At 42.7% G+C, this 23,286-nt stretch overlaps 3 protein-coding genes across 5 annotated transcripts in view; 1 reads left to right on the top strand and 2 right to left on the bottom strand.

Annotated features, from left to right (window-relative positions):
- The window catches only part of rev3l (REV3 like, DNA directed polymerase zeta catalytic subunit), a 74,180-nt gene extending 69,377 nt beyond the window's left edge, over positions 1-4,803 (top strand). Inside the window, exons 31-32 of the mRNA XM_078289770.1 lie at positions 1,664-1,879; positions 3,593-4,803. Of these exons, the coding sequence (XP_078145896.1) occupies positions 1,664-1,879; positions 3,593-3,733 (357 nt within the window). The 3' untranslated portion in view covers positions 3,734-4,803. The remainder of the gene's footprint in view (positions 1-1,663; positions 1,880-3,592) is intronic.
- Positions 4,795-16,038, bottom strand: slc60a2b (solute carrier family 60 member 2b). Of its 3 annotated transcripts, none has more exons than XM_071899234.2 (4): positions 15,963-16,038; positions 9,139-9,307; positions 8,423-8,539; positions 4,795-6,971 (listed from the first exon to the last, which is right to left on the bottom strand). In XM_071899234.2, the coding sequence occupies exons 2-4, from the start codon at positions 9,302-9,304 to the stop codon at positions 5,647-5,649; spliced, it is 1,608 nt and encodes a 535-aa protein (XP_071755335.2). In that variant the 5' UTR covers positions 9,305-9,307; positions 15,963-16,038; the 3' UTR covers positions 4,795-5,646. The 3 variants fall into 3 exon arrangements, with proteins under 3 accessions (XP_071755335.2, XP_071755334.2, XP_071755336.2); XM_071899233.2 differs by lacking the exon at positions 15,963-16,038 and adding an exon at positions 10,546-11,074; XM_071899235.2 differs by lacking the exon at positions 15,963-16,038 and adding an exon at positions 9,395-9,808.
- Positions 16,039-17,538: 1,500 nt separating this feature from the next.
- The window catches only part of slc16a10 (solute carrier family 16 member 10), a 41,016-nt gene continuing 35,268 nt past the window's right edge, over positions 17,539-23,286 (bottom strand). Inside the window, exon 6 of the mRNA XM_071899237.2 lies at positions 17,539-21,489. Within this exon, the coding sequence (XP_071755338.1) occupies positions 21,254-21,489 (236 nt within the window). The 3' untranslated portion in view covers positions 17,539-21,253. The remainder of the gene's footprint in view (positions 21,490-23,286) is intronic.

Raw genomic sequence — 23,286 nt, 5'->3', positions numbered from 1 at the left:
ATCAAGAAAGCCATGAATTAAATACTCACACAGTATCATCTCTTTGGCTTTGTATGGCAGTTTAGTGAATGCAAATTTTGCCTTAATCAAGGCAGTTTTGTAGCAGTTATGTGAATACATCGATGTCTTACTGCTGTGCAATTTAGATTTTGTTTATATAGCCCACATAAAAAGCTTTACAACCGGCTTAAGAATAAAAGAAACAAGCAAAGTGACTAAAAATAGAAACGAGGAGGTAACAGAAACACCTGGGGAATAAATGAGGGCCTAAGCATGACTTTGGGGAATTAATTACTAATTAATTAACTTCTATACCGAGCAATAAGCGAGTGATCAGCTTGCAGTTAAAGTGAGAGAGAGAAAACATTGGCCCTCTGCTTCCATCTCTGTCAAAGTAATAACCAGACTGTCACCAGGTTGAGAAAAATCTCTGGATCTACTATTTAGTGGGGAGAGAACAAAGGAGGAAGAGAAAAATATTCTCTGCTTCCTGCTGGGAATCGAATGAGACTCGTCAAAATTGCGGTGGTGCTGCCTGGGTCTTTGTGTGAACGTTGAATCCGCTCGTTCTCTTTTGACGGAGCACGGACGCCACCTGGTGGTAGAGCTGAAAACTTAATCAGATGTGGAAACACACACCAGTATTGCTGAGGTGCTGCCGGCTGACAGGAGCAGAATTAATCAAAATGAAGAACGTCGATGCACACTTTGTATAGCTCCGATTGCCCAAAACCAACATTTCGACAGGCAAAATGTTGGTTTTGGATAATAAAATGTGTTGCATCGGAGCTGTGAGTGTTCAGCAATGTTCTTCATTTCGATTGAGAGTTGAAAACTTACACAGGAGAGCGATTGGAATTCAAAGCATATTATTAATTTGCACTGAGCCTCCAGTGAATGAGATTGCACTTCAGTCAGAAGCCCTACATTTAGAAAAGTACGATTAGCTTCTGATATAAATGGGAGCGAACAGTCGTGTCGCACTGCGCTTCAACTGGAGCACCCGGATTCAAGCCCCTCTGTCAGTAAGCACCCACCCTGCTTAAAAGGGAATGCCACCCATTTTAAGGATTACTTATGTTCCTCCTGTGCCCCAGGACAGTTCAGTCAATACTTTCTTTCCTAAAGCTAAAACTGACCCTTGAATTTGTGATGTCACTGGGAGGTAAGAGCTGGCACTGCTCCATTGACAATGAATGGGACCCTGACTTTGTTGATCCATAAGATTTTTGTGTGAATTTTTGCACCCAAATGAGGTTTAAGTTCTGTTTCATACACATCAATCCTAGAATATGAACTTCATTTTGACAACTCAAGTCCCATTGAGTCCCATTGAGCAGCCTCTGATTTTACAACCCAGTGACATCACAAGTTCAAGGGTTTTTCTCTCTGATTTCTAGCTTTAGGAAAGACTTGTACATGTTCACAAACACTGACTGAACTGTCCTGAGGCACAGAAATAACGCGAATTCTTCAAATGGGTGGCCTTCCCCTTTAAGTGTCCTTGAGCAAGACACTGAATCCCTACCAGCTCCAGGGGTGTTGTTCTGCAGCTGAGCCTGACCTCTGACCTCTCTGAGGAGGGAGCAAGTGAAAAGAGAACTACTGAGAACTAGTATTGGTTGTAATGGTTCTAAAACGCATCTCATTCCTCTGCACCCAGATCCAGAAGGCGTCCTGCTCCACAGCGCTGGGAGGAGAGGAGGTGGGCAGGAAGGGAACCATTTCCCAGTACTTCACCACGCTGCACTGCCCCGTGTGCGACGAGCTGACCCAGCTGGGCGTGTGCGCACGGTGCCGCGCCGAGCCGCAGCGCGTCGCCGTCACCCTCTACCAGGACATGCGGCAGTGGGAGAGTCAGCAGGACCAACTGCTAAAGGTGAGGGGGTCGGGGGGGAGAAGCAGGGTGGTAACTCAGCTAAGGGGATATTTTTGGGTTAGGGTTAGGAAAGATTATTGCCAAAAGGACTGGCTGCCTCTTTGCTGCTCTGTGATTTCTATTTACAGCAGAGGCACATGAATCACATGACTTGGATTCGAGTCAGACTTGAGTCACAATTTGAAGTGCTTGAAACTGGACTTGATACACGAAGAGAAGACTTGAGACTTGACTAGACTTGGTTTCTGGTGACTTGACATTAACTTAACTGACTTGAAAAGGTTTCTAAAGCCTTGACTTGAGATCTTGTGTTTGTGTAAATGACTTAGATTGAAAGTGATGAGATTTGTTCCAGCAGACGACTGAATTTAAATTCTGTTTTCTGAATTTGTATGGAATGATTGAATTTATTGAAGTTGAAACTGATTATAGAAATCAAACTCATGATGCTCTTACCAAGTTTTTATCCTATTAAAACCATATTGCATTGAAAAGTCCTAGATATTTAGTTTTCTTTAAGATATTAAATTGATACTGGATTTGTTCTGACGTTCTGACTTTGTGTTCTACATTTAGACTTGAGACTTGACATTAATGACTTGGACTTGACTTGGTAATCTACATTTAGACTTGAGACTGACCGGGGCATCGAGCAAAGTTGACTTCACACACGTCACACCCTTATGTCACAGCCTTTTGGGAGATTTCTTCACAGCACACAAGAAGAACCGGTTTACTGTGCCAGTGACACACAACTTTATTCCAGTTTCACTATTCTAAATGCATAGTTTCATCTTCCTGTTAGCTTATCTTGTTGGAATGCATATTCACTGTTATCGCCTCTTCTTTCTCCTTCTTGAAGCAGGAAGCAACAGGGTTTATGGGAAATGCGGTCTTCATTTTGAGAAACAGAAAATACTATATGTAGCAGCTTTAACACTGACTGCTTCTTGTCCTTTTAACTGTAATGTGGAGATTTGAATGGAAAAGGAGGGAAAAGGGGCTTGGATGCTTTTGTGTTCATACTATACTACTATATACTACTACTATACTAAATACCAAAATGGGAAGGTCATCAAGAGGGAGCGGACATTTTAAAGGGGAGTTTAAGGTTCACTCACCCTTTGTGTTTCTCATTCTTGATTCAGACAGTAGGAAAGTAGTGAGGGAGACAGAAGAGAAAGTTCTAGGATTTGTTCTTGGCCATCACTCAACTCTCTCTGGCCACAGCGGGAGATAGTGGACTTTAAGGTGTGGGTCTGTAGTCAGTCTCTGTCTGTGAAAGAGGTAAAGAGGGAGTTAAATCTTGTAACAATATGAGATTCCTGGTCTTTGTTCATACTGACCTTCGACCCAGTCAGCAGGGCATGCCAAGCTAATGACGCTTTATCTGATTATTTTAACTCTTATCTGTGATATAATTTAGAGTTAAAAGTGGCAGGTAGGGTTAGAGATAGATTAAATCTCTTGTTTCTCAAACCACATGAAACCAGCCAGCCTCGTATGATTGAATCTCCCCAGAATATTTTCTCCTGCGCCTCCCTGACTCAGCTTGTCCCTCTCAGCTTTGCTACTGTCTCAATAAACAATAAAGTACTAAAAAAAAACCTGGCAGACAGGGAGGCACTCTGCGACACTCTAGCGCTGCCTCAAGGGCATAATATTTCTGCCTGAGCCTCATCTCCATATCTGTCTGTCTGTCTGCGTCTCCAGATCTGTAGGAACTGCAGTGGCAGTGCGGAGCGGCAGGTTCCCTGTGTGTCTCTGGACTGTCCCGTTCTCTACAAGCTGTCCCGGGTCAACCGGCAACTCTCCAAGGCGCCCTACCTCCGACAGCTGCTGGAGCAGTTCTGAACCCCGGCCGCCGCCCGGAGCTCCCTGCTGATTTGGTGCTAATCGCTGTTCCCCCCATCTCAGTGTTTGATTGTCCTTTCAGTTGTAATTGTTTAAATGGTGCTTTGATTGAACCCTGTTGGGTTTTCATTTTGTCTTGTAATTGTTATTTGTTATACAAGTATTTTTCTGCGTGTGCAGACTGTCTGGTTTGGGCCTCCTGTGGGGAGGCAAAGTGGGGATTTTCTCCCTCCTAGGGCTTGTGTTTGTCTTCATGCTCATTTGCTGCCATCTCCATTAGCTGCTATTGGTTGTGAGTGAAGCTGACGTCTTCAGAGGACGCGGCTCGACTGTCTCGTCTGCCTCTCATGGCATTAAGTGCGGTCCAATCAAAGATGACTCGTTATATCATGTATGCGCTGTAGCAGTTTGTAAATGCAAGACTTGGAAGTCTGAACATCGGTTTTTAAGAAGCTCCTTAGGATTCTAAGATGGACTACATTAAAACCACTAATTGACTTTACTCTGTTTTTATATCGACTGCAGTCTTTTGTAAATAGCTGTTGTATAGTGCCCATCTGAAATCTCACTGTGCATTAGCATTGGAAAAAAAGTAAAGCTCCGGCCATGAATGCGATCAAATCAGTTGTTTTATGCATTCTGTTTTAGGATGCCATTGTTCATGTTTCTTTTAACCTCGATTGTATTGATGTCCATTTTGGCAGATTTAACACTTTACACTCTGAGGCATCTATCCACAGAGAGTGGGAACTGGAGGATTGATTTCAGTTTTTTACATCTGGGACTGTTGCAATACTGTATTTTGATAATTTATGTCATGAAGAGTCTATTATTTCCTTGTGCATATGGTTATGTGTACGTTTCTAATGCTTTTTCCGTGTCAAAACATTGTCATCAAATCGTGTAAAGATCCGCTCTTCAAATTCCCATACAGCGGTACACAGGATCTGTGTATTTGTATAAATGTAAAAAAAAATATGAAGGAGGTGTTTTTTTTTTTGTTTGTTTTTAATGGACATTGCTGTGGGTGGAGGTTTGAGATTGATATAATAAAAAGTCAATGTATTAAAATGTCTTCTTTCGATGAGTCAATAAAAAAAAAAAGATGAATCACAGTGACAACACATCTGATTTAGATTACCACAAGCCACATGACACATTACAGTACGCAACAAACCAAACAAAGAAAAAAACATTTCAAAAATATTCTCATCTTTACAAAAGTGCAAAAACGAAAACATACTTCATCCAGATCTGACACAACTAGCATCACACCACACATTTTCTGCCACTGATCCAGTCACTACCATAGTTAAAAATGCTGTGCAAAATTAAATTACATCATTAAAAGATCGGGTTGGCGACAGGGTGGCGTAGTGAGAAGGGTAACCGTCCTTCAACTGGTTCGAGCCTCCACGTCGGCAAGCAAACTCCCTGCTGAAGTGTCCTTGACCAAGGCACTGAATCCCTACCAGCTCCAGGGGCGCTGACCTCTGACCTCCCTCAGAGGGGGGCAAGAAAAAGGGGAATCCTTGTGGGGATCAATCAATAAAGTACTACGTTATTCTTTTAAACAATTTGTGGTGTAATAGTTCAGTAACTCTCTGTCTCAGTGCTTTAGACAATGCTGATGAGCGTTCACACCCACTATCGTCTTCGGCTGTGTGACGCCCCGAACATACCGTCGACACACAGGGATTTATAAGCTGCTTCCTTGTGTTTCAGAGAGAGGAGCCAGTGTTGCACACATTGCACAGTAAATCAGCAGGTCTGTACATAAAACACGGAAGGGTGAAGGATGTATAGAAGTTCGGGACAACACATCGACACAGACGGTTTCTCTGAGGGAATGGCTCTTCTAGAATATAGAAATGTCTCAACAGCACTTAGGAGTAATAGGAGGAGGGGGGGCTTCAGTCTCGCTTCTCCCTGTCCAGAGAGAGCAGCAGTTTGCGTCTGGGGGAGTCTCCTATCAGGGAGGTGGTGTCTGAGAAAGAGGCTGCACCCGAGGGCTCTGTGGCCTGGGTGGTGAGGGGGGTGGGGGGGGCGGAGGGGGCGGCGGCCCCTGTAAGCCCAGTGACATCGGGGGGAGAGGACGCCTTGTTGGGGGAATTCATGAGACTGGCGGCGTCATCCATCTCAATGACCTCAAAGTCTGCATCGTTCCACTGGTCGGCCTCGTTGTCTTCCTGCTCCTCCTCCTCCTCCTCGTCGTTGGCTCCTGAGTCCAGCAGCGCCTGACGGTATTCGCTGTCGTCGGCGTCCGGCCGGCCCCTGGCGCGGGGTTTCCTGCCCGGGATGCTAGGAGCGGAGGCTAGCTTGTACATGACCGGGAAGAGGATAGAGGTGACGGTGGCGGTGAGGAGACACAGGTACATCAGCAGGGGGTGATCCGGAAACTTCCCCAGCAGGAAGCCCAACAGGGCGGGCAGCACCATCTCCCCGAGCGCCGCGCCCACCACGAAGGTGGCGGCCGAGTGGCCCGTCACCGTGGTGTACTGCTCCACCCAGGAGATGCCGCTGGGGAAGGTGGTGGCCATGGATGCCCCGTACAGGCCGGTGCAGATCCACAGCGCCACCATCTCCCTGCTGAAGAGGCAGAGCAGCAGGGAGGAGAGGGTGGAGCTTACCAGGCTGAGCAGGATCATGGTGCCCGGATACACGCAGGCCGCAAAGAAGATGGCGAGCCCCCGGCAGGTGGCGAACGTCCCCCAGAACAACGAGTTGAGCCCCGCCGCCTGAGGCTGATCCATGTGGGCGTAGTCCTTGGCATAGGTGAAGATGAAGGAGCCGTACGCTACCTCGGCGCCCACGTAGCAGAAGAAGAAGAAGAAGAGCAGGATGATGAGAGCCGTGTGATGTTTGGCCACCAGGGGCTTCCCCGACGACGTGCGGGCTTTGTCGCGCGGCACGCTGCCGCGGCAGTAGAGTATGAAGAAGAGGAGAGAGACGACGAGGACGAAACAGCCGATCACGATGTAGGCCCACATGGACTTGAGGGTGCTGATGGTGTGAGCGGCGGGGACTTTGGTGGCTTGCACTGTGGTGGGGGGAGGCGTGGCGGTGGGCAGTATGGCTTCCGTGCTGCTGTTCAGGCCCGACCTGTTCAGGTCGGACCCGAACAGCAGCTTGGCTATGATCGGCGACACAAAGGCCCCCGCTGCGAAGCTGAAGTGCAGCGCCTGCATGTGAGGCCCAGCCTGGTCGCCCCATGTGTTCAGGATAAGGACATTACCACCTGCCAGACAGTGGAGAAAAACATTGATTATACACTAAAACCAGCCATTACATCCATTAAGGTGACACCATATGAGCTACTGCTGGTGTCCTGCAGCGATCTCATATTTCATGATCCTTGGAATACATGGGTGTCGATAGGAAAATGAATCATATTTTCTCAATTCCTGAAAAGTTGGCTTTTTGAAGATACAAGGTATCGGCAGGACACTGACACCGTACAAAACATGGACTAAGTGTTCACAGGAAAAAGGAGACTTCCACAGAACTCAGAAACATTAAAAAGCCTTTTTAATATCTCGTGTATAAAATTGGCCCCCGTCACTGTCTGTCAGACAGGGCAGGGCTCATGTTTCACCAAGCTCCTCCCCAGTGACTCCTCCCAATTTGAGCACCCTCCTTCAAGATCTGCAGTGCAATGCTGAACTTGTAGGCTACTTTGCATTGGTAAGTAAGTTACAGTCTCTGTGTAAGTGCCTGGTTGCTAAGTCGCCAATTCCAGCTGTTGTAGGCTTCAACAGACAACAACTAAGCAATCAGTGCAGCATCTTACAGACAAATGAGTTGCTTAGTTGTGGTCTGTTAGACAAGTAAAGGCTACAACAGCTGGACTTGGCGACTGCTTATGCACGTCTCCAAGACATGCTGGGTCAAAATGTCTGCAAGACAAACAGTGTAAACTTACTGAATAAGAGGTTTTTGCTATATTTGTCTGTAAGACATGCTCAACCCGGAGGAGTCATTGGGGAGGAGCTTGGTGAAACATGGGTCCTGCCCAGTTGTCTGAGAGACAGTGACGGGGTCCAATTTTACACACAAGCTTTATAGTGAAGTATTACGCAGTTTCAATCAGGAAGACTACCTAAATCATTCATTCATTCATGCTTTCTCTTTACTCAATCAGAGTTGGCGAACACTTTCCCTCTTTTTCCAGAGAACCAATCAGAGTTAGCCGTCACTTCCCTCTCTTTCAGAGAGCCAATCGTCTAAGTGACGGGAGTATAAACACGTCACCTACTACGCTATTGTGCTTCTCTCAGATCTATGCTGTATGCTGCTGTCATTCCAGTCTCTGTGCTGACCTTCGTCCCTCCTCCACCCCATCACATCATGTCCAGGCTCCAGAGGAACTCCGCAGGGGGACATCCTAATTCCTACGTCCATCCACGGATGTACTCCTAACTTAATGAATGGGAGGAGTTCCTCCATGGAGCTTACACCAAAGTTTCCATCATATTTCGCTTCTGAATAAAGTTTTTCATTTGAGCATTCAACCTAGTCTCTCCTGATTGAAATATGGGCTAGAACATGTTAAAAACTGCTACGACCATCAAATTCTGTGAGTACTTTGTTACCCCCGTTTCCAAAGAGCACCACTAGTTACATGTTTTGACACTGTTGAAGCACACTCTGCTCGTTTTTTTTGGCTTTTTCGACAAAGTATTGTGTTACCTGTATCCAGGACACCCATAGACATCCCAATGCTGGACATGAGCCCAGTGAGGAGCAGAGCCTGCTTACAGAACGGGATAGCACACATTCCAAACGCTGTGAGCACCATAGAAAACCCTGAGAAAAGAGAGAGAGACAGCAGAGGAAGACATTTTTATTCTGGTAGAAATAGGTCCAAAGAGTCAAAGTGAATCAAGGTTGCCAGCTCAATATTTTGTAGAACAATAATTAGCCTAGTGGATATGTTTTGTGGCTAGTGGTTACCAAAGGTTACGAGGGGCACGCCACCATGTAGGAAGACTGACATTATCACTTATTCCTCCCTGATCTTATTTCCCCCTTTTACTGCACCATTTGGACATCCTACCATTGCACAAAAAATGTGTCGTTTTCTTTGTTTGTCAAGAAAAAAAGAGGCTATAACGTTACAATGTTTCCTTTTGTTGCCATTCATCCAAACCACGCTCCAAAATTTCCATAACAGGCCTCTATTTATTCATGAACTAGCAATGAATTAACTGATTATCTACTTCCTGTTAAGCCTGCAACGATTGCAATCGTATAAGTCCCCAATCATGCATCTATTCTGCGTTAGTCTACACGCTACCACAGCTTCCACATGCCTTCTCATGGCCGGACATTTACTCTCAGAGGCAGAGCAGTGACATGCAGTAAAAAGCAGGACTTCTACGAGTGTGTCAGACAAAGGGTTTTACCCAGCAGGAGATGGGAGTTCATGCAGTCGATGAGGATGCCTCCCAACAGGGAGCCGCCGATGTATCCTGCAGAGCGGCCGACGAAGATGTAGGAGATGTTGCTGATGTTCTTGTTAACATTCACAGCGAGGTCCTCAAACGTGGGGCCGAGAACAGAGATGCTCATCCCCTGGAAAAAAAACACAGGGAATCAAACACCTTTAGGCTGCATATAGTTTGAGCAGCAGTAGGGTAATGGTAAAAGAAGTAAGCTTACAAGTGGAGGGTTGCTGGTTCAAATCCAAGCTGGGAAAACCTGGGTGGGGGAAGGGAATGACATGCTCTCCTCCAGCTTAAAGAAAAAATTCCAACCTTGGATACTCTTATATTGTTATACGTAATGGGCAGCTCCCATGTTTACGTGTTTTTTTAAACAGAATGAATGTGAAGCACATCTGTTTTCAGCACATCTTCCCAGGTTAAATGAAGGAAATGAAGGAAAAAACATTAGAAAGCAAAGTTAGCAGGCGCTCAGGTGTATGCAGATGGATTCCAGTAATCTGACGCTGATGGTAGGTTGAAGAGCAAGTTTTACAACTATGTAAATCCTGTCAGTACAGGATATAGCAGTGTTTCTGAAACTGACTGTCCACACATAAGTTGTTGAAAACGACTTTAAGAGGGTTGGTAAGCCCAATGCCTTTGTATAGGTATCATAGATTGCCTTGTTTTATTTATCTAGTTTCTTTGCACCGTAGTAGTAAGTAATGTAGGACTGGGTGAAGGTAATTCACATGGGTCAGAATGGTGCTGAAACAGAAAGGGCCTTTTATCACCAATTAAAAAGTCATATAGCTTGGATTATAAAGAGATGAAAATTGCATAATTTCAGCAATAAAGAGTTTTAACTGTAGAATTATATGGGCTAACGTTAATCCTATCTTCCACCTAGCTCATGCCCTAAAACCATACAGTCTGAGTGAGAGTGAAATTACCTGCCTTGACCTGAAGGCCCGTGGAAAGGAAAACACTGAAAATGTCTTAAATTTAAATTAATTTGCAGTCAGTAATTGATTGTGCCACGAAGGAGCAATGTTACTTACAATTATAACTTATAATTTTCTGTTCTTGCCTCTAAACTCACCCAGCTTTTCATTGATATGGTTGAGACTACAACAGGTGTACGTTGTGAATATTTGAATATATAGGATAGTTGGTGCTGTGGCTATTTGGTTGCAATAAACCGATATATTCATTAACGTTAGCTAGCTCCTACACAAATTCTAGCTAGTGAGGAATTAATGTCCTAGAAACAAGCTAGAGGGCCGGTATAAATTTTCTTAAGATGACAGGTGTCGACATTTTTAACGCCACTTTCACTTCATGAACACACAAGCGGTTAACTGTTAACTCATTCACTCCCGTTACCAATCCCAGGAACGATGCACAGAGCGCGAGGGTGACCATCCAACGGCTGCAGGATCCATAACCGTTTCCCCCACCGACGATTTCCACCCCGTCGCAGCCCGGTTTCGGTGTCCTCTTAGCCGCCTTTAGCGCGCTCTTCAGCCCTCTCCCGGTGTCCTTCCTCTTGTCAAACAGGGTATCTTCCTCCTGGTCGTCGTTATCGTCCTCGTCCTCCATGCTAGCGAAACGGACGTGTTTCTTTTTCACCACGGTGTCTCGGGCGGCGGAGGCAGACATACCTGTCAAATTATTTTTTTATGGCTGCTGATGATGATGCGCCGTCACACTGGCGTTAACGGGTGAGTAAACAAGCGCACACGCAGCTAAATACGATGGATAGCGCGTTTACTCTCCGTTTTCCACCTCTTGTGTGGAGATTTCTCCTGCTAAATCGTTAAATTTGAGTCACCCATCATGAAAACAGTAGGACAGTGAAGATAATTACAGTTGGGTCCTACTGTAGCAGCCGCGGGTGCCTTCCATATGCCAAGTGTGTGTATATGGCTGGATTCAGATAACGCGATAACAAAGATCGTCTATTTAGGAATGGCTCACTCAGTGAAAAAAAGTCCCACTTTCCAGTCTGCAAAAGTCGTTTACGCTGCGTTCAGGTCACATCGGAATAAGTGGAAAAACGGGATGACATCATATCATTAAGTCGTTGAGATCGACCATAAACGAACTGCAGCAAACATTACTTCCGTACGTATGGTTAAATCTGGTATAGACCTGAAACAAAGTTGTTTTTCCTCAAAAATTACTCATCACATAAAACTGTAAATTTTCTCTGTGTGTTATAATAGTAATTTCAGCTTGGGTGTAATTTGTTACACATAAAGTTAAAGATGTCTTTAACAGAACGATATCTGCAACAGCAGGCCATATCGCGCAGCTTTTCCGTTAACAATGCATGGAGAGCAGACTCTAGTGGTCGTTGACATTTTAGGTACTCGGAACTCGGAGCAGAGTGAGTGGTCTTCGTTTCTTCTCCCTTTCAGGTTCAGCTGACGCGTTAGTTACAGGCTACAGGAAGTGGCAGTCATCAGGTTCAGGGGAAATGGCGACCTCTAGTTTTGGGAGAATAATAACTTTTTCATATCGAGGACTTCAAAATCGATCAGAAATAGACCTCTGACCCCATTTAATAAGATTTTATCCCCCAAAAACATCTTAGGAGATTTTTGTTTTGATTTATAATGCAATTATAATATTGTCCATACTGTAAGTGGAGATATGGACAGTGGAGAGAGTGAAACCTACAGTCACAATAATCATCCTTATACATTATCTCGTGCTAATGTTTAGCAAATGAAAATAGACTAAATTAAACTAATTGTCATTTCGCTGGGGAACCCCTGGAAACCCCTCAAGGACCCCTTGACCCCCATAATTTGACCCCATGTAGGCATTATCCCCCCCAACACTAGAGGTTGTTCCCCCATTTGTTCCCAAATTAGGGTCGTCGTACATATGTACATAAGACTCTGAATTTCTGAGATTAAACTCAGAAATTTGTGCAGAAAAACTCTGAATTTCTGAGATTAAACTCAGACATTTGTGAGAAAAAACTCGCAATTTGTCCAAAAAAATTTGGTCTTAAGCCACTACTTCATTAAACAGAACATGCAAAGACAGATGTCCTATTTATACTGAAACATTTCCCAAAAAGTGACAAAGTTTCTTTGGATGGCAAAGAACATTTCAAGAACCAAGTATGAATCAATAACTATATTAAATTAGTAACTAACATTAACTACAATGTGTATGGCAAAGAGGTTTCACAATCAAAACTCAGAGGTACAGATTAAGTAATTTCTTTGATTTGAGAAATTACTTGAGGCTCTCATTGGTGAATAGCGCTATTAGAGTATGAAAAATAGTCTAAGTCGGTTATAAACAATCATCAGTGATGCACGTTATGAAAATCAAAGGCTTGGATTCAAAGACAATTGATATAATCTAATCATATTCAAATTCATATTTAGAAAGGAGAAAAGATGTAAACACCATGTGAAGTTTCTCGCATCTGTTACGAGAATAAAAGTTAATGAACTGAGCACAGAGTCAATGGTTAACCAGACTAATGGTCACACTGTCAATGATTAGTCAAACTCATGTCCTCAGTTACATTTAAAATACGGTGGAGACTGAGTCTCAGATGATAAGATACTGTAGGTAAATGTATAATATTATTACTTTGCTATACAGTGGTGAGAAATAATATGTGCACCTGTCATTTTTTTGTTGTTTTTTGGTCCATTTTTAGAAGTCGTTTATCCAAGATAATGTGCCGGGAGATTTTCACCTTCTTATGAAATGAACTAAGACTGGCCTCACAAATTAGCTCAGGTGAATAATCCCACATCAGGTGACAGTTACAGCTGCAGTGCTTGTTCAAGACCTGGACGTTGTCAATTACTGAGTGAACTTTATATTCAGCACAGCAGCAACATGCTTTTACTGTGATTTTACCAATAATGGCTCACTTGCTTTTTCCTCAGGGCTAAAACAGCTTTGACTATTTATCTGTTGCTTTAATCAAAGAGTCATGAGATTTTAAATTTATGTCACACAATGAAACTCTATGTTGGGATTTATGCGATGAAGAAAACCCCTACTGAAAAACAAAACAAATTAGCATACTTTTCTCACCACTGTTTGTGGTTAAAGGAAATACTGCTTAATATCAACAGTCAATAATGTTCATTCATACAAACACAATGTTAATAGGTTCCTTATGAATCAATATTCACCTCCATCCATCATATCTGACGACAAAAACACTAAAAAAAAAAACACTGATGAGGATTGTCAGGCTCGGTGTCAAGTGGTCACATGTTTCTTCAAGCAGCCTCTTGCAATAATCATTCAAGCTACACTGTATAATAGGTCAGATTTCCTGGATCCAGCCCAGGGAGAAGATGATGACCAATAAACCACTAAGACCAGTATTTCACAAAGCACTTCTTTGAAGTGATATTTATTTTCTTCAAAATACTACGCACAAATTCCCTCAATGAGCAAGGCACTGAATCCCTACCAGCTCCAGAGGCACTGACCTCTGACCTCCCTCAGAGGGGGGCAAGAAAAAGGAGAATCCTTGTGGGGATCAATTAAGTATTACATTATTTTAAATAATTTGTAGTGCAATAGTTCAGTAACTCTCAGTCTCATCATTTACTATCCAAGTGCTTTAGACAATGCTGATGAGTGTTCACACCCACTATTGTCTTCGGCTGTGTGACACCCCGAACATACCGTCAACATATGGGAGTTTATAAGCTGCTTCCTTGTGTTTCAGAGAGAGGAGCCAGTGTTGCACACATTGCACAGTAAATCAGCAGGTCTGTACATAAACAGGGAAGGGTGAAGGATGTATAGAAGTTCGGGACAACACATCGACACAGACGGTTTCTCTGAGGGAATGGCTCTTCTAGAATATAGAAATGTCTCAACAGCACTTAGGAGTAATAGGAGGAGGGGGGGCTTCAGTCTCGCTTCTCCCTGTCCAGAGAGAGCAGCAGTTTGCGTCTGGGGGAGTCTCCTATCAGGGAGGTGGTGTCTGAGAAAGAGGCTGCACCCGAGGGCTCTGTGGCCTGAGTGGTGGGAGGGGTACCATTATCCCAGTGACATCAGGGGGAGAGGACGCCTTGTTGGGGGAACAGAACGGGATAACACACATTCCAAACGCTGTGAGCACCATAGAAATCCCTGAGAGGAGAGAGATGGCAGAGGAAGACATTTTTATTCTGATAGAAATAGGTCCAAAGAGTCAAAGTGAATCAAGATTGCCAGGTCAATTTTGAAACACTCACAGAGATGGTATTTTGTAGTACAATAATTAGTTATTAATAATTAATAATTATAATTGTATGTGATTAGTGGTTATCAAAATTTACAAAGGACACGCCACTATGCTGGAAGAGTGAAACAAAAAAAAAGATGGTAGTATTATCACTTCTTCCTCGCTGATCTTTTTCGTCCTTTTACTGCACCATTTGGACATTTTACCACAGTACAAAAATTTGTTGTTTCCTTTGTTTGCCAGGAAAAAAGAGGCTATAACGTTACAATCTGTCCTTCTGTTGTCATTCATCCAAACATGGTGGCGTGTCCATCGTAACCACGCCCCAAACACTCCATGACAGGCCTCTATTTACTCATGAACTAGCAATGAATGAACTGCTTACCCAGCAGGAGATGGGGGGTTCATGCAGTCGAAGAGGAGGCCTCCCAAGAGGGAACTGCAGATTTGTCCCGCAGGGCGGCCGACGAAGATGTAGGAGATGTTGCTGATGTTCTTGTGAACATTCACGGCGAGGTCCTGTACCGAGACGCTCATGCCCTGGAAAAAAAAACAGGAAATCAAACACTGTTAGGCTGCATATAGTGTGAGGGCTGCTGGTTCAAATCCGACTGATGCATTCCAGGAGTTATTTTGTGATGAAGTGTAATTTACATTTTTTGGTGAACCCACTTTCCCTCAACTTGCCTCATCTAGTTCTTCTTCAGCTAGTGATAAATGGTAAATTAAGGAAATGAAGGAAAAAACATTTGAAAGCAAAGTTAGCAGGCGCTCAGGTGTATGCAGATGGATTCCAGTAATCTGATGCTGATGAAGGTTGAAGAGCAAGTTTTACAACTACTTAAAAATCCTGTCAGTACAGGATATAGCAGCAGAATGGGGATTTTCTGTCCACACACGAGAACAGGACTATTATTGAATTGTTGAAAATGAATTTTTGGGGGTTGGTAAGCCTGATGCGTCTGTATAGGTATCATAGATTGCCTTGTTTCATCTATCCATTTCCCTTGTACCTTAGTAGTAACTAGTTATGGGTAAAGGTAATAAAATTCCCTCTTTGTATATGGATAATCAACAGAAAGAGTATAAAGAGATGAAAACTGCATACTTTGAGCAATAAAGAATTTTAACTGTAGAATTATAGACAAATCATATTTTAACACCCTAAAACCATACAATGAGTAAGAGTGAAAGTCCCTGCCTTGAGAAAGGGAAAACACTGAAAAAGTCTTCTGTTAATCAGCAGCCAATAATTGTGGAGCAATACTTCTTACAATTATAACTCATAATTTTCAGTTCTTCCCTCTAAACTCACCCAGCTTTTCATTGATATGGCTGACTCTGCAACAGGTGTATGTTGTGAATATTTTAATATATTTGGTGCCGTAGTTGCAGTAAACCGATATATTCAGTTGCTAGCTCCTATACAAATTCTGGCTAGTGAGGATTAATTCAGTGCTGGAAATTTTCTTAACCCAGGTGTCGACATTTTTCACGGCACTTTCACTTCATGAACTCACAAGGGGTTAACGGTTATTAACGGTTATTAACGGTTAACATTCACTCCCGTTACCAATCCCAGGAACGACGCACAGAGCGCGAGGGTGACCGTCCAACGGCTGCAGGCTCCATAACCGCTTCCCCCGCCGACGATTTCCACCCCGTCGCAGCCCGGTGTCGGCGTCCCCTTGGCCGCCTTCAGCGGGCTCTCCGACCCTCTCCCGGTGTCCTTCCTCTTGTCAAACAGGGTATCTTCCTCCTGGTCATCCTTGTTGTCGTCGTCGTCATCCATGCTGACGAAACGGACGTGTTTATTTTTCTACACCGTGTCTCGGACTGGCGGAGGCAGACAAACCTGTCAAATTAATTGTATGGCTGCTGATGATGATACGAGCGTGACAAGCGGACAAGCAGCAAAACACGATGAGTAGCGCGTTTACTCTCCGTTTTCCGCCTCATCTATGGAGATTTCTCCTGCTAAATCGTAAAAGTTGAGGCACCCATCGTGAAAACAGTTGGACAGTGAAGAGAATGACAGTTGAGTCCTACGTAGCCAGGTGTGTGTACAGTATATGGCTGGGTTCAGCTAAGACGACGCTAAGATCGTCTATTCAGGTAAAAAAGAAAGAACCCACCTTCCAGTCTGCAGAAGTCGTCGTTATCAAGGAGGTTTTATCATTGCCCCCCTGCCGTTCACGTCGCCTTCAAGTCACATCGGAAGAAGTATGTTATGACATTTTAGTCGTTGGAATCGACTATAAACGAACTGCAGCAAACATTACTCGCCTTTCGTGAGCAGAGTTGAATCTGGTACAGACCTGAAACAAAGTTGTTTTTCCTCCAAAAACTACTCATCACATAAAACCGTAAAGTTTCTCCTCTGTGTGTTGTAGCAGCAGAGTGAGTGGTCTTCGTTTCTTCTTCCTCTCAGGATCGGCGGTCTGGTTACTATTCAGGGGAAATGGCGACCTCTAGTGTTGGGAGAATAATAACTTTTTCATATCAATGACCTCCAAATAGATAGGAATTAGACCCCTAAAAAAAAAAAGTTTAAAGATTTTTTTAACTGTAAGTGGGCATATGGGCAGTGGAGAGACAGTCAAAATAATCATCCTTATACATTCTCTCATTATGCAAAAATAGAAAATGAAGTAACAGTGAAATTAGACTAAAATAAACGAATGATCATTTCGCTGGGGACCCCCTGGAAACCCCTAAGGACCCCTTGACCCCCATAATTTGACCCCAATCATGTAGGCATTATCCCCCCAACACTAGAGGTCCCCCGAGTCGTTCCCAAATTAGGGTCCAGGGTCCTTGAGAGGGCTCCAGGGGGTCCCCAGCAAAATAACCATTAGTTGAATTTCAGTTCTTTCATTCACGACAAGATAGCACAAGGAAAGAATGTGTGCTAAACAAGTTTTACAGTATATGTTTGAAGCTGTAAGATATTGTTTACATTCATAATCTTTGTTTTTTTAGGCTCACCATTAGCTGACTTTTTCCTGCAGTATTGGTTGTGATCGCTGAAGTAAAATGAGCTGTTTGGAGTTACAGTGGAAAAGCCTGTTTTCCACTGTAGTAAAACTCTTCAAGAATCTGTGTGAAAAAACCTAAGCTTTATAGTCATTTACCAACACACAGGATTTGATGTAAGTAGTGCTTGTGTGTCAGATAAATTAAAGATTGGGGCTTTAAGCTTAGTGGTGGCATGGAGAGATAAATTACGAGAATGTCACTGAAAATTTAAACATTTTTTTTACTGTCTTGAAAATGCTGGATCCTGTTTATGGTACTTACATATTATTACATTGCTTATAGTACGCTGTACATCCTGTAGCAGATAGCAAAGACTCAATTCATACATATGAAAAAAAAATATTTAAGTAGAAAACATTCTGGGTAACTCATAAAGGATATGAATTATCGACAACATGCAACATGGAGCAAATAGTACATATGTGATTGAACATTAAAGAAACAAAAAACTAGAACAAAGCATGTAAAAATGGGCTGAGAGAATTAGACTTGTATACAGAAATTTTGAATAAAGCTAGCGGTTAGATTGAAAGTGAAGGAGCCAAAATATAATAGAAAATAAACAACAACAATCCTATAAACACGGGGCAGTTAAGCTTATCCATAAGTCTCCCAAACTTTGCACAGGAGACCCATTCCCCTTCAATTTAGCCCCTGAATAAAGCTTCTGTATAAAGTATTGGCAACATAAAACATTTTGCATGTAAGATAAAGGCAATTTGTCCAAAAATTTGGTCTTAAGCCACTACTTCATAAAAACAGAACATGTAATTATACTGAAACATTTCCCAAAAAGTGACGTTTCTTTTAGATGGCAAAGAATATTTCAAGAACCAAGTATGAATCAATAACTATATTAAATTAGTAACTAACATTAACTACAATAAAACAATGAATTGTGTGTATGGCAAAGAGGTTTCACAATCAAAACTCAGAGGTACAGATTAAGTAATTTCTTTGACTCATGAAATTACTTGAGGCTCTCATTGGTGAATAGCGCTATTAGAGTATGAAAAATAGTCTAAGTCGGTTATAAACAATCATCAGTGATGCACGTTATGAAAATCAAAGACAACTGATATAATCTAATCATATTCAAATTCATATTTAGAAAGGAGAAAAGATGTAAACACCATGTGAAGTTTCTCGCATCTGTTACGTGAATAAAAGGCAATTTCTGATTCTGAGTGACGAGAGCTTCGTTAATGAGCAAAGCTTTGAACAGCTAGATCATTTTCTAAGACTTATAGAGTTAGAGTTTATTTGCATTTCTCCAGTCACAGATTTCCATAAGCACCGCTCAAACATGAACACCGCTCTGTGCTATGGATAGGCACCAGACTCTCTTACAGAGCAAACAGGCTGGAAGGCTAATAGGAAAACACAATGAGGAATGGGGATGACAATATAGTCCAGATGGGGACAAAGCATTAATTTTTTATGACATCTGAGGTAGATAGTGTCACAGGTCTTGCTGTGGAAAAATCATTGACCCATAGCAGTTCAACGCTGGATGTTTGTATTTTGCTAGAGAGAAAGACTCTTCTGCATGTTTAGTAGTCAAAGGGATTGTGCAAGTCTTTCAGGGTCAAACCAGTGGGTCTCTGAGTTTTCCAAAAGCAATCTCTCACTGTCAGTAGTTAGTGAAATGCTGCTGAGTGACTTCCTAACACTTTCAGATGGTTCGGCTCCTCTATCCTGGGGGACGGCAGGCTGCGGGACGGCCTGCTACAGCATGGTGCTCAAACAAACACAATTAACTAACTTTGAGTCAGCCATTTTCATTTTCAGTACATTTGGTCTTCGGTAAATCAATGTAAGAGGCAAATTACGGCATGACATTGTTGCTCGACAAATTCTAGAAAAAAATAAATACAATATGAAAACATGAAACTCAAAACAAACACCTTTCTTACCAAAGGTTAATGAACTGAGCACAGAGTCAATGGTTAACTTGACTTTACCAGACTAATGGTCACACTGTCAATGATTAGTCAAACTCATGTCCTCAGTTACATTTAAAATACGGTGGAGACTGAGTCTCAGATGATAAGATACTGTAGGTAAATGTATAATATTATTACTTTTCTATACAGTGGTGAGAAATAATATGTGCACCTGTCAGTTGGTTTTTTGTCAGTTTTGTTTGTTTTTGGTCCATTCTGAGAAGTTGTTCATCCAAGATAATGTGCCGGGAGATTTTCACCTTCTTATGAAATGAACTAAGACTGGCCTCACAAATTAGCTCAGGTGAATAATCCCACATCAGGTGACAGTTGCATCCTGCAGTGCTTGTTCAAGACCTGGACGTTGTCAATTACTGAGTGAACTTTATATTCAGCACAGCAGCAACATGCTTTTACTGTGTTTTACCAATAATGGCTCACTTGCTTTTTCCACAGGGCTAAAACAGCTTTGACTATTTATTTGTTTGCTTCAATAATCAAAAAGCCATGAGATTTTAAATGTATGTTGCACTCTGAAATGGGATTTATGGGATGAAATGTTGGACCAAAAGAAAAAACCCAAAACAAAACAAATTACCATATTTTTCTCACCACTGTCTGTGGTTAAAGGAAATACTGCTTAATATCAACACTAAAGTCAATTAATAATATTCATTTATACAAACACAATGTTAATAGGTTCCTTATGAATCAATATTCACGTTCCATCCATCATATCTGTTGCATAGCAAAAAGCAGATGTACTTTAGTTTTCTTGTCCTGTGCTGGTTAAGCTAAACGGAGACGACAGTGTCAGAGACGCTGATGTAAAACACTGATGAGGATTGTCAGGCTCGGTGTCAAGTGGTCACATGTTTCTACAAGCAGCCTCTTGCAATAATCATTCAAGCTACACTGTATAAAAGGTCAGATTTCCTGGATCCAGCCTGGGGAAAAGACGATGCTGACATTTCAGATGGGATGTAATATCACTGTGCTTAAAGCTGCTGCCTTCACAACTAAGACCAATATTTCACAAAGCACTTCTTTGAAGTGATATTTATGTCTCTTCAAAATACTACGCACAAATTCCCTCAATATGTACAATTTTGGCATGCTTTACGAATGTGTAAAAAGGAACAGATACTTCTGTCCGAGGGAGAAAACAATAAAGATGGCAAGTTTCAATAACTTCTCTGCGATCTTTAGCAGGCAGTTTTTGTTTTGCATTTAAAATATTGATGTAGCTCAAATCAGTGGATGTGATCAAACATGTCTGGTTTCTATCTAATCTAATAATAATATAATTCTTGTTCTTTTTATGCCATACTTGTAGATCTAACACTGCATAGTATTGAGAATTGTAAAGAATAATGTAAACCCTCAATACTTAAAAGAATGCCAGTTAAAAAAAAGGGGAATTTGTAGAGAGACTGGCCGAGGATTTTCCACTTGCAGCCTTCATAATGCATCTACAGCAAGTAAAGCACGCTCTCTTTCCCTTATGAGAAGTATAAAGTGTGACATTTGTTTCCTCATTTTCATTTTAACCTTCAAGTTGATGTTGACAGCTGGACAATTAACGCAGGACAACAATCTAATGCATAGTTCTTCAGGATCACATTCATGTTAAACTGTGTACTTGTACTTCAACCTACGAGTTTATCTGATATGTATCATCGCTTTGGCATTTTCCAACATTCTCCTACTGAAGGCGGTCATTACAATCCGGTTCGTTCACACACAGCTAAACACATACACACTGTATCTCATACTTGTATTATAAAACACTGCTCGTCTGCAGTCTCCTGGGTGCCGGCCTCGGTGTGGAAACGTATTTGTCTGTGTGTCTCTGTTTCAGTTTTGTTCGGCGGGACGTTTAGAGGACGGATTCGGGTTCTCCGGTTTTGCCCGGCGCGTCTCCCTGAGCCTTCTCGTAGTCCAGCATCTTCTGGGTGACGTCCTGTCCCTTCTTCAGCGCCTCCTCCTTCTCTTGCCTCTTGCGCCGGGCTTCTACCCAGGGAATCAGACACAGCACCGCTCCGCCGATGATCGGGGGGATTCCCGCCAGGTAGAAGGCCACGTCGTAACTGCCCAGCCTGTCCCTCAGGAAGCCTGCGGAGAGAGAGAGAGAGAGAGGGAGTGAGTCTTTCTGTATTTATTATTTTCCCCTCTATGTGCTTTGGAAACACAAATTTATTTACATGCCAATGAAGTAAGTTGAAACTGAAATTGAGTGGGAGGGGGAAAGACAGAGAGAGGGAGAGACAGAGAGAGGGAGAGAGAGAGAGGGAGGGAGAGAGGAAGGGAGAGAGAGAGAGAGGGAGAGACAGAGAGAGGGAGAGAGAGAGGGAGAGACAGAGAGGGAGAGAGAGAGAGGGAGGGAAGGAGGGGGAGAGAGAGAGAGGGGAGAGAGATAAGGAAAGAAAAAAGAAACAAACAAATTAAGAGGCTATGTAAGGTGTAAGTATGTTTTTACGTTACATCAAATTAAGGAAGCAAAATGCTCTCAAAATGCTGTTTCATTGTGACTTTAACATCTTGAGGTTCATCATCATGTAGTGACGTGCAGAAGAGTGAACCATTCAAACACCAGGAGCAATAGCAGAAGTATCAGTTGTGGTTTGGCCTGAGGCTTTGACCCACAATCACAATGCTGACCTCAGAACAATACGAGGATTATCTGAAGTGGGGTGAAGAGATACTTGTGTGTCTATTCTTGACTAATTCTCAGAGTAAAACAGAGCTGATAAGAAACTGGGTGGATTTTGGTGAGAATCACTCCACAGATCTGTCCCGAGTCTCCCTGTGTCTCCCCCCGACAGGACTTCTCCTCTCACTGGTACTTTGTCTCCACCTGCCCCGGGGTTTACCCTCCACCTCCCCGTCCCCCAGCTCCAGCTGACCCTGACCTTTGACCTCCCTAGCGGGGGGAAGCGAAAAGAGAATTTACCCTATGGGGTTCAATAAAGTATGAACTCATCAGCCATATTTCTTTCTGAGAAAAATGAATTCCTTGTCTATAGGATAGTTCAAATATAGGGTGCGCATGATGCTCATGTGCGCTCCTGTATATGTGTGACTGATATCTAACATGGGAAACCTAAAGATGAAAGCGTGTTTTCCCTGTTTTTTTAATTTGTCTTTGGGCTACCTTGAAAGATCTTTCCCTACTGTTTTTTATGTGAATACTGGACAACTTCTCATTCACACCCAGCAAATTCAGCTGAACCAGCCAAAATAAACACTAGGTGGTGCAAAAGACCTATGAATATCTGACCTCTTTACATGGACACACTGAGTTTTTCTTAGTCTTCTTTCGACCTAGAGCTGTAAGATGGAGAGGCTTTTTTCTCTAAGAGTGTAAGCTGATCTGTTTGCAAAACACGAGGAAGCCTGGAGTTTCAAACGTCACTTGGATTCCTACATGTTTTCCATTTCGAAATCCAATGCTCATTCCAGACTTTAACTTCCTTATATACAATAATGATAAAATCCCCCTTCTAGAGAGGTCAGAGGTCAGGGTCGGCTACAGAGATTCAGTGTCTTGTCACTTCAGCAGCTAGGCTATATCACTCTGTACTTGATGATTATTCTTCACAACAACAAATATCACTATAATGTGTAATGACATTAAGTATACAACTCGTTTTTACAACCATTTTTTTCTGCAATTTCCGAAAATTTCAAGACCTAAAGATGACTATAAACTATAGCGATACGTTGTTGCTCAAGCATTCACACTACAACAATGTCTGTGATACCGTCCCTCAGCAAAAGAAGCATCTCTGCAGTGAGCTACCAAACTCTCCCAGCCCCTCCTGTCTTACACCTTTCATTTGATTGGCTGAAAATGTTTTATTGTTGTCTCTGCATCCAAAAAAATCACTCATAGTTTTGTATTTTTTTATA

This window comes from Centroberyx gerrardi, chromosome 18 (genome assembly GCF_048128805.1).
Source record: "Centroberyx gerrardi isolate f3 chromosome 18, fCenGer3.hap1.cur.20231027, whole genome shotgun sequence".
NCBI classification, from domain to species: Eukaryota; Metazoa; Chordata; class Actinopteri; order Beryciformes; family Berycidae; genus Centroberyx; species Centroberyx gerrardi.
The sequence above is the reverse complement of the archived record's forward strand: the minus strand, read 5'-3'. Positions and strand labels throughout refer to the sequence as shown.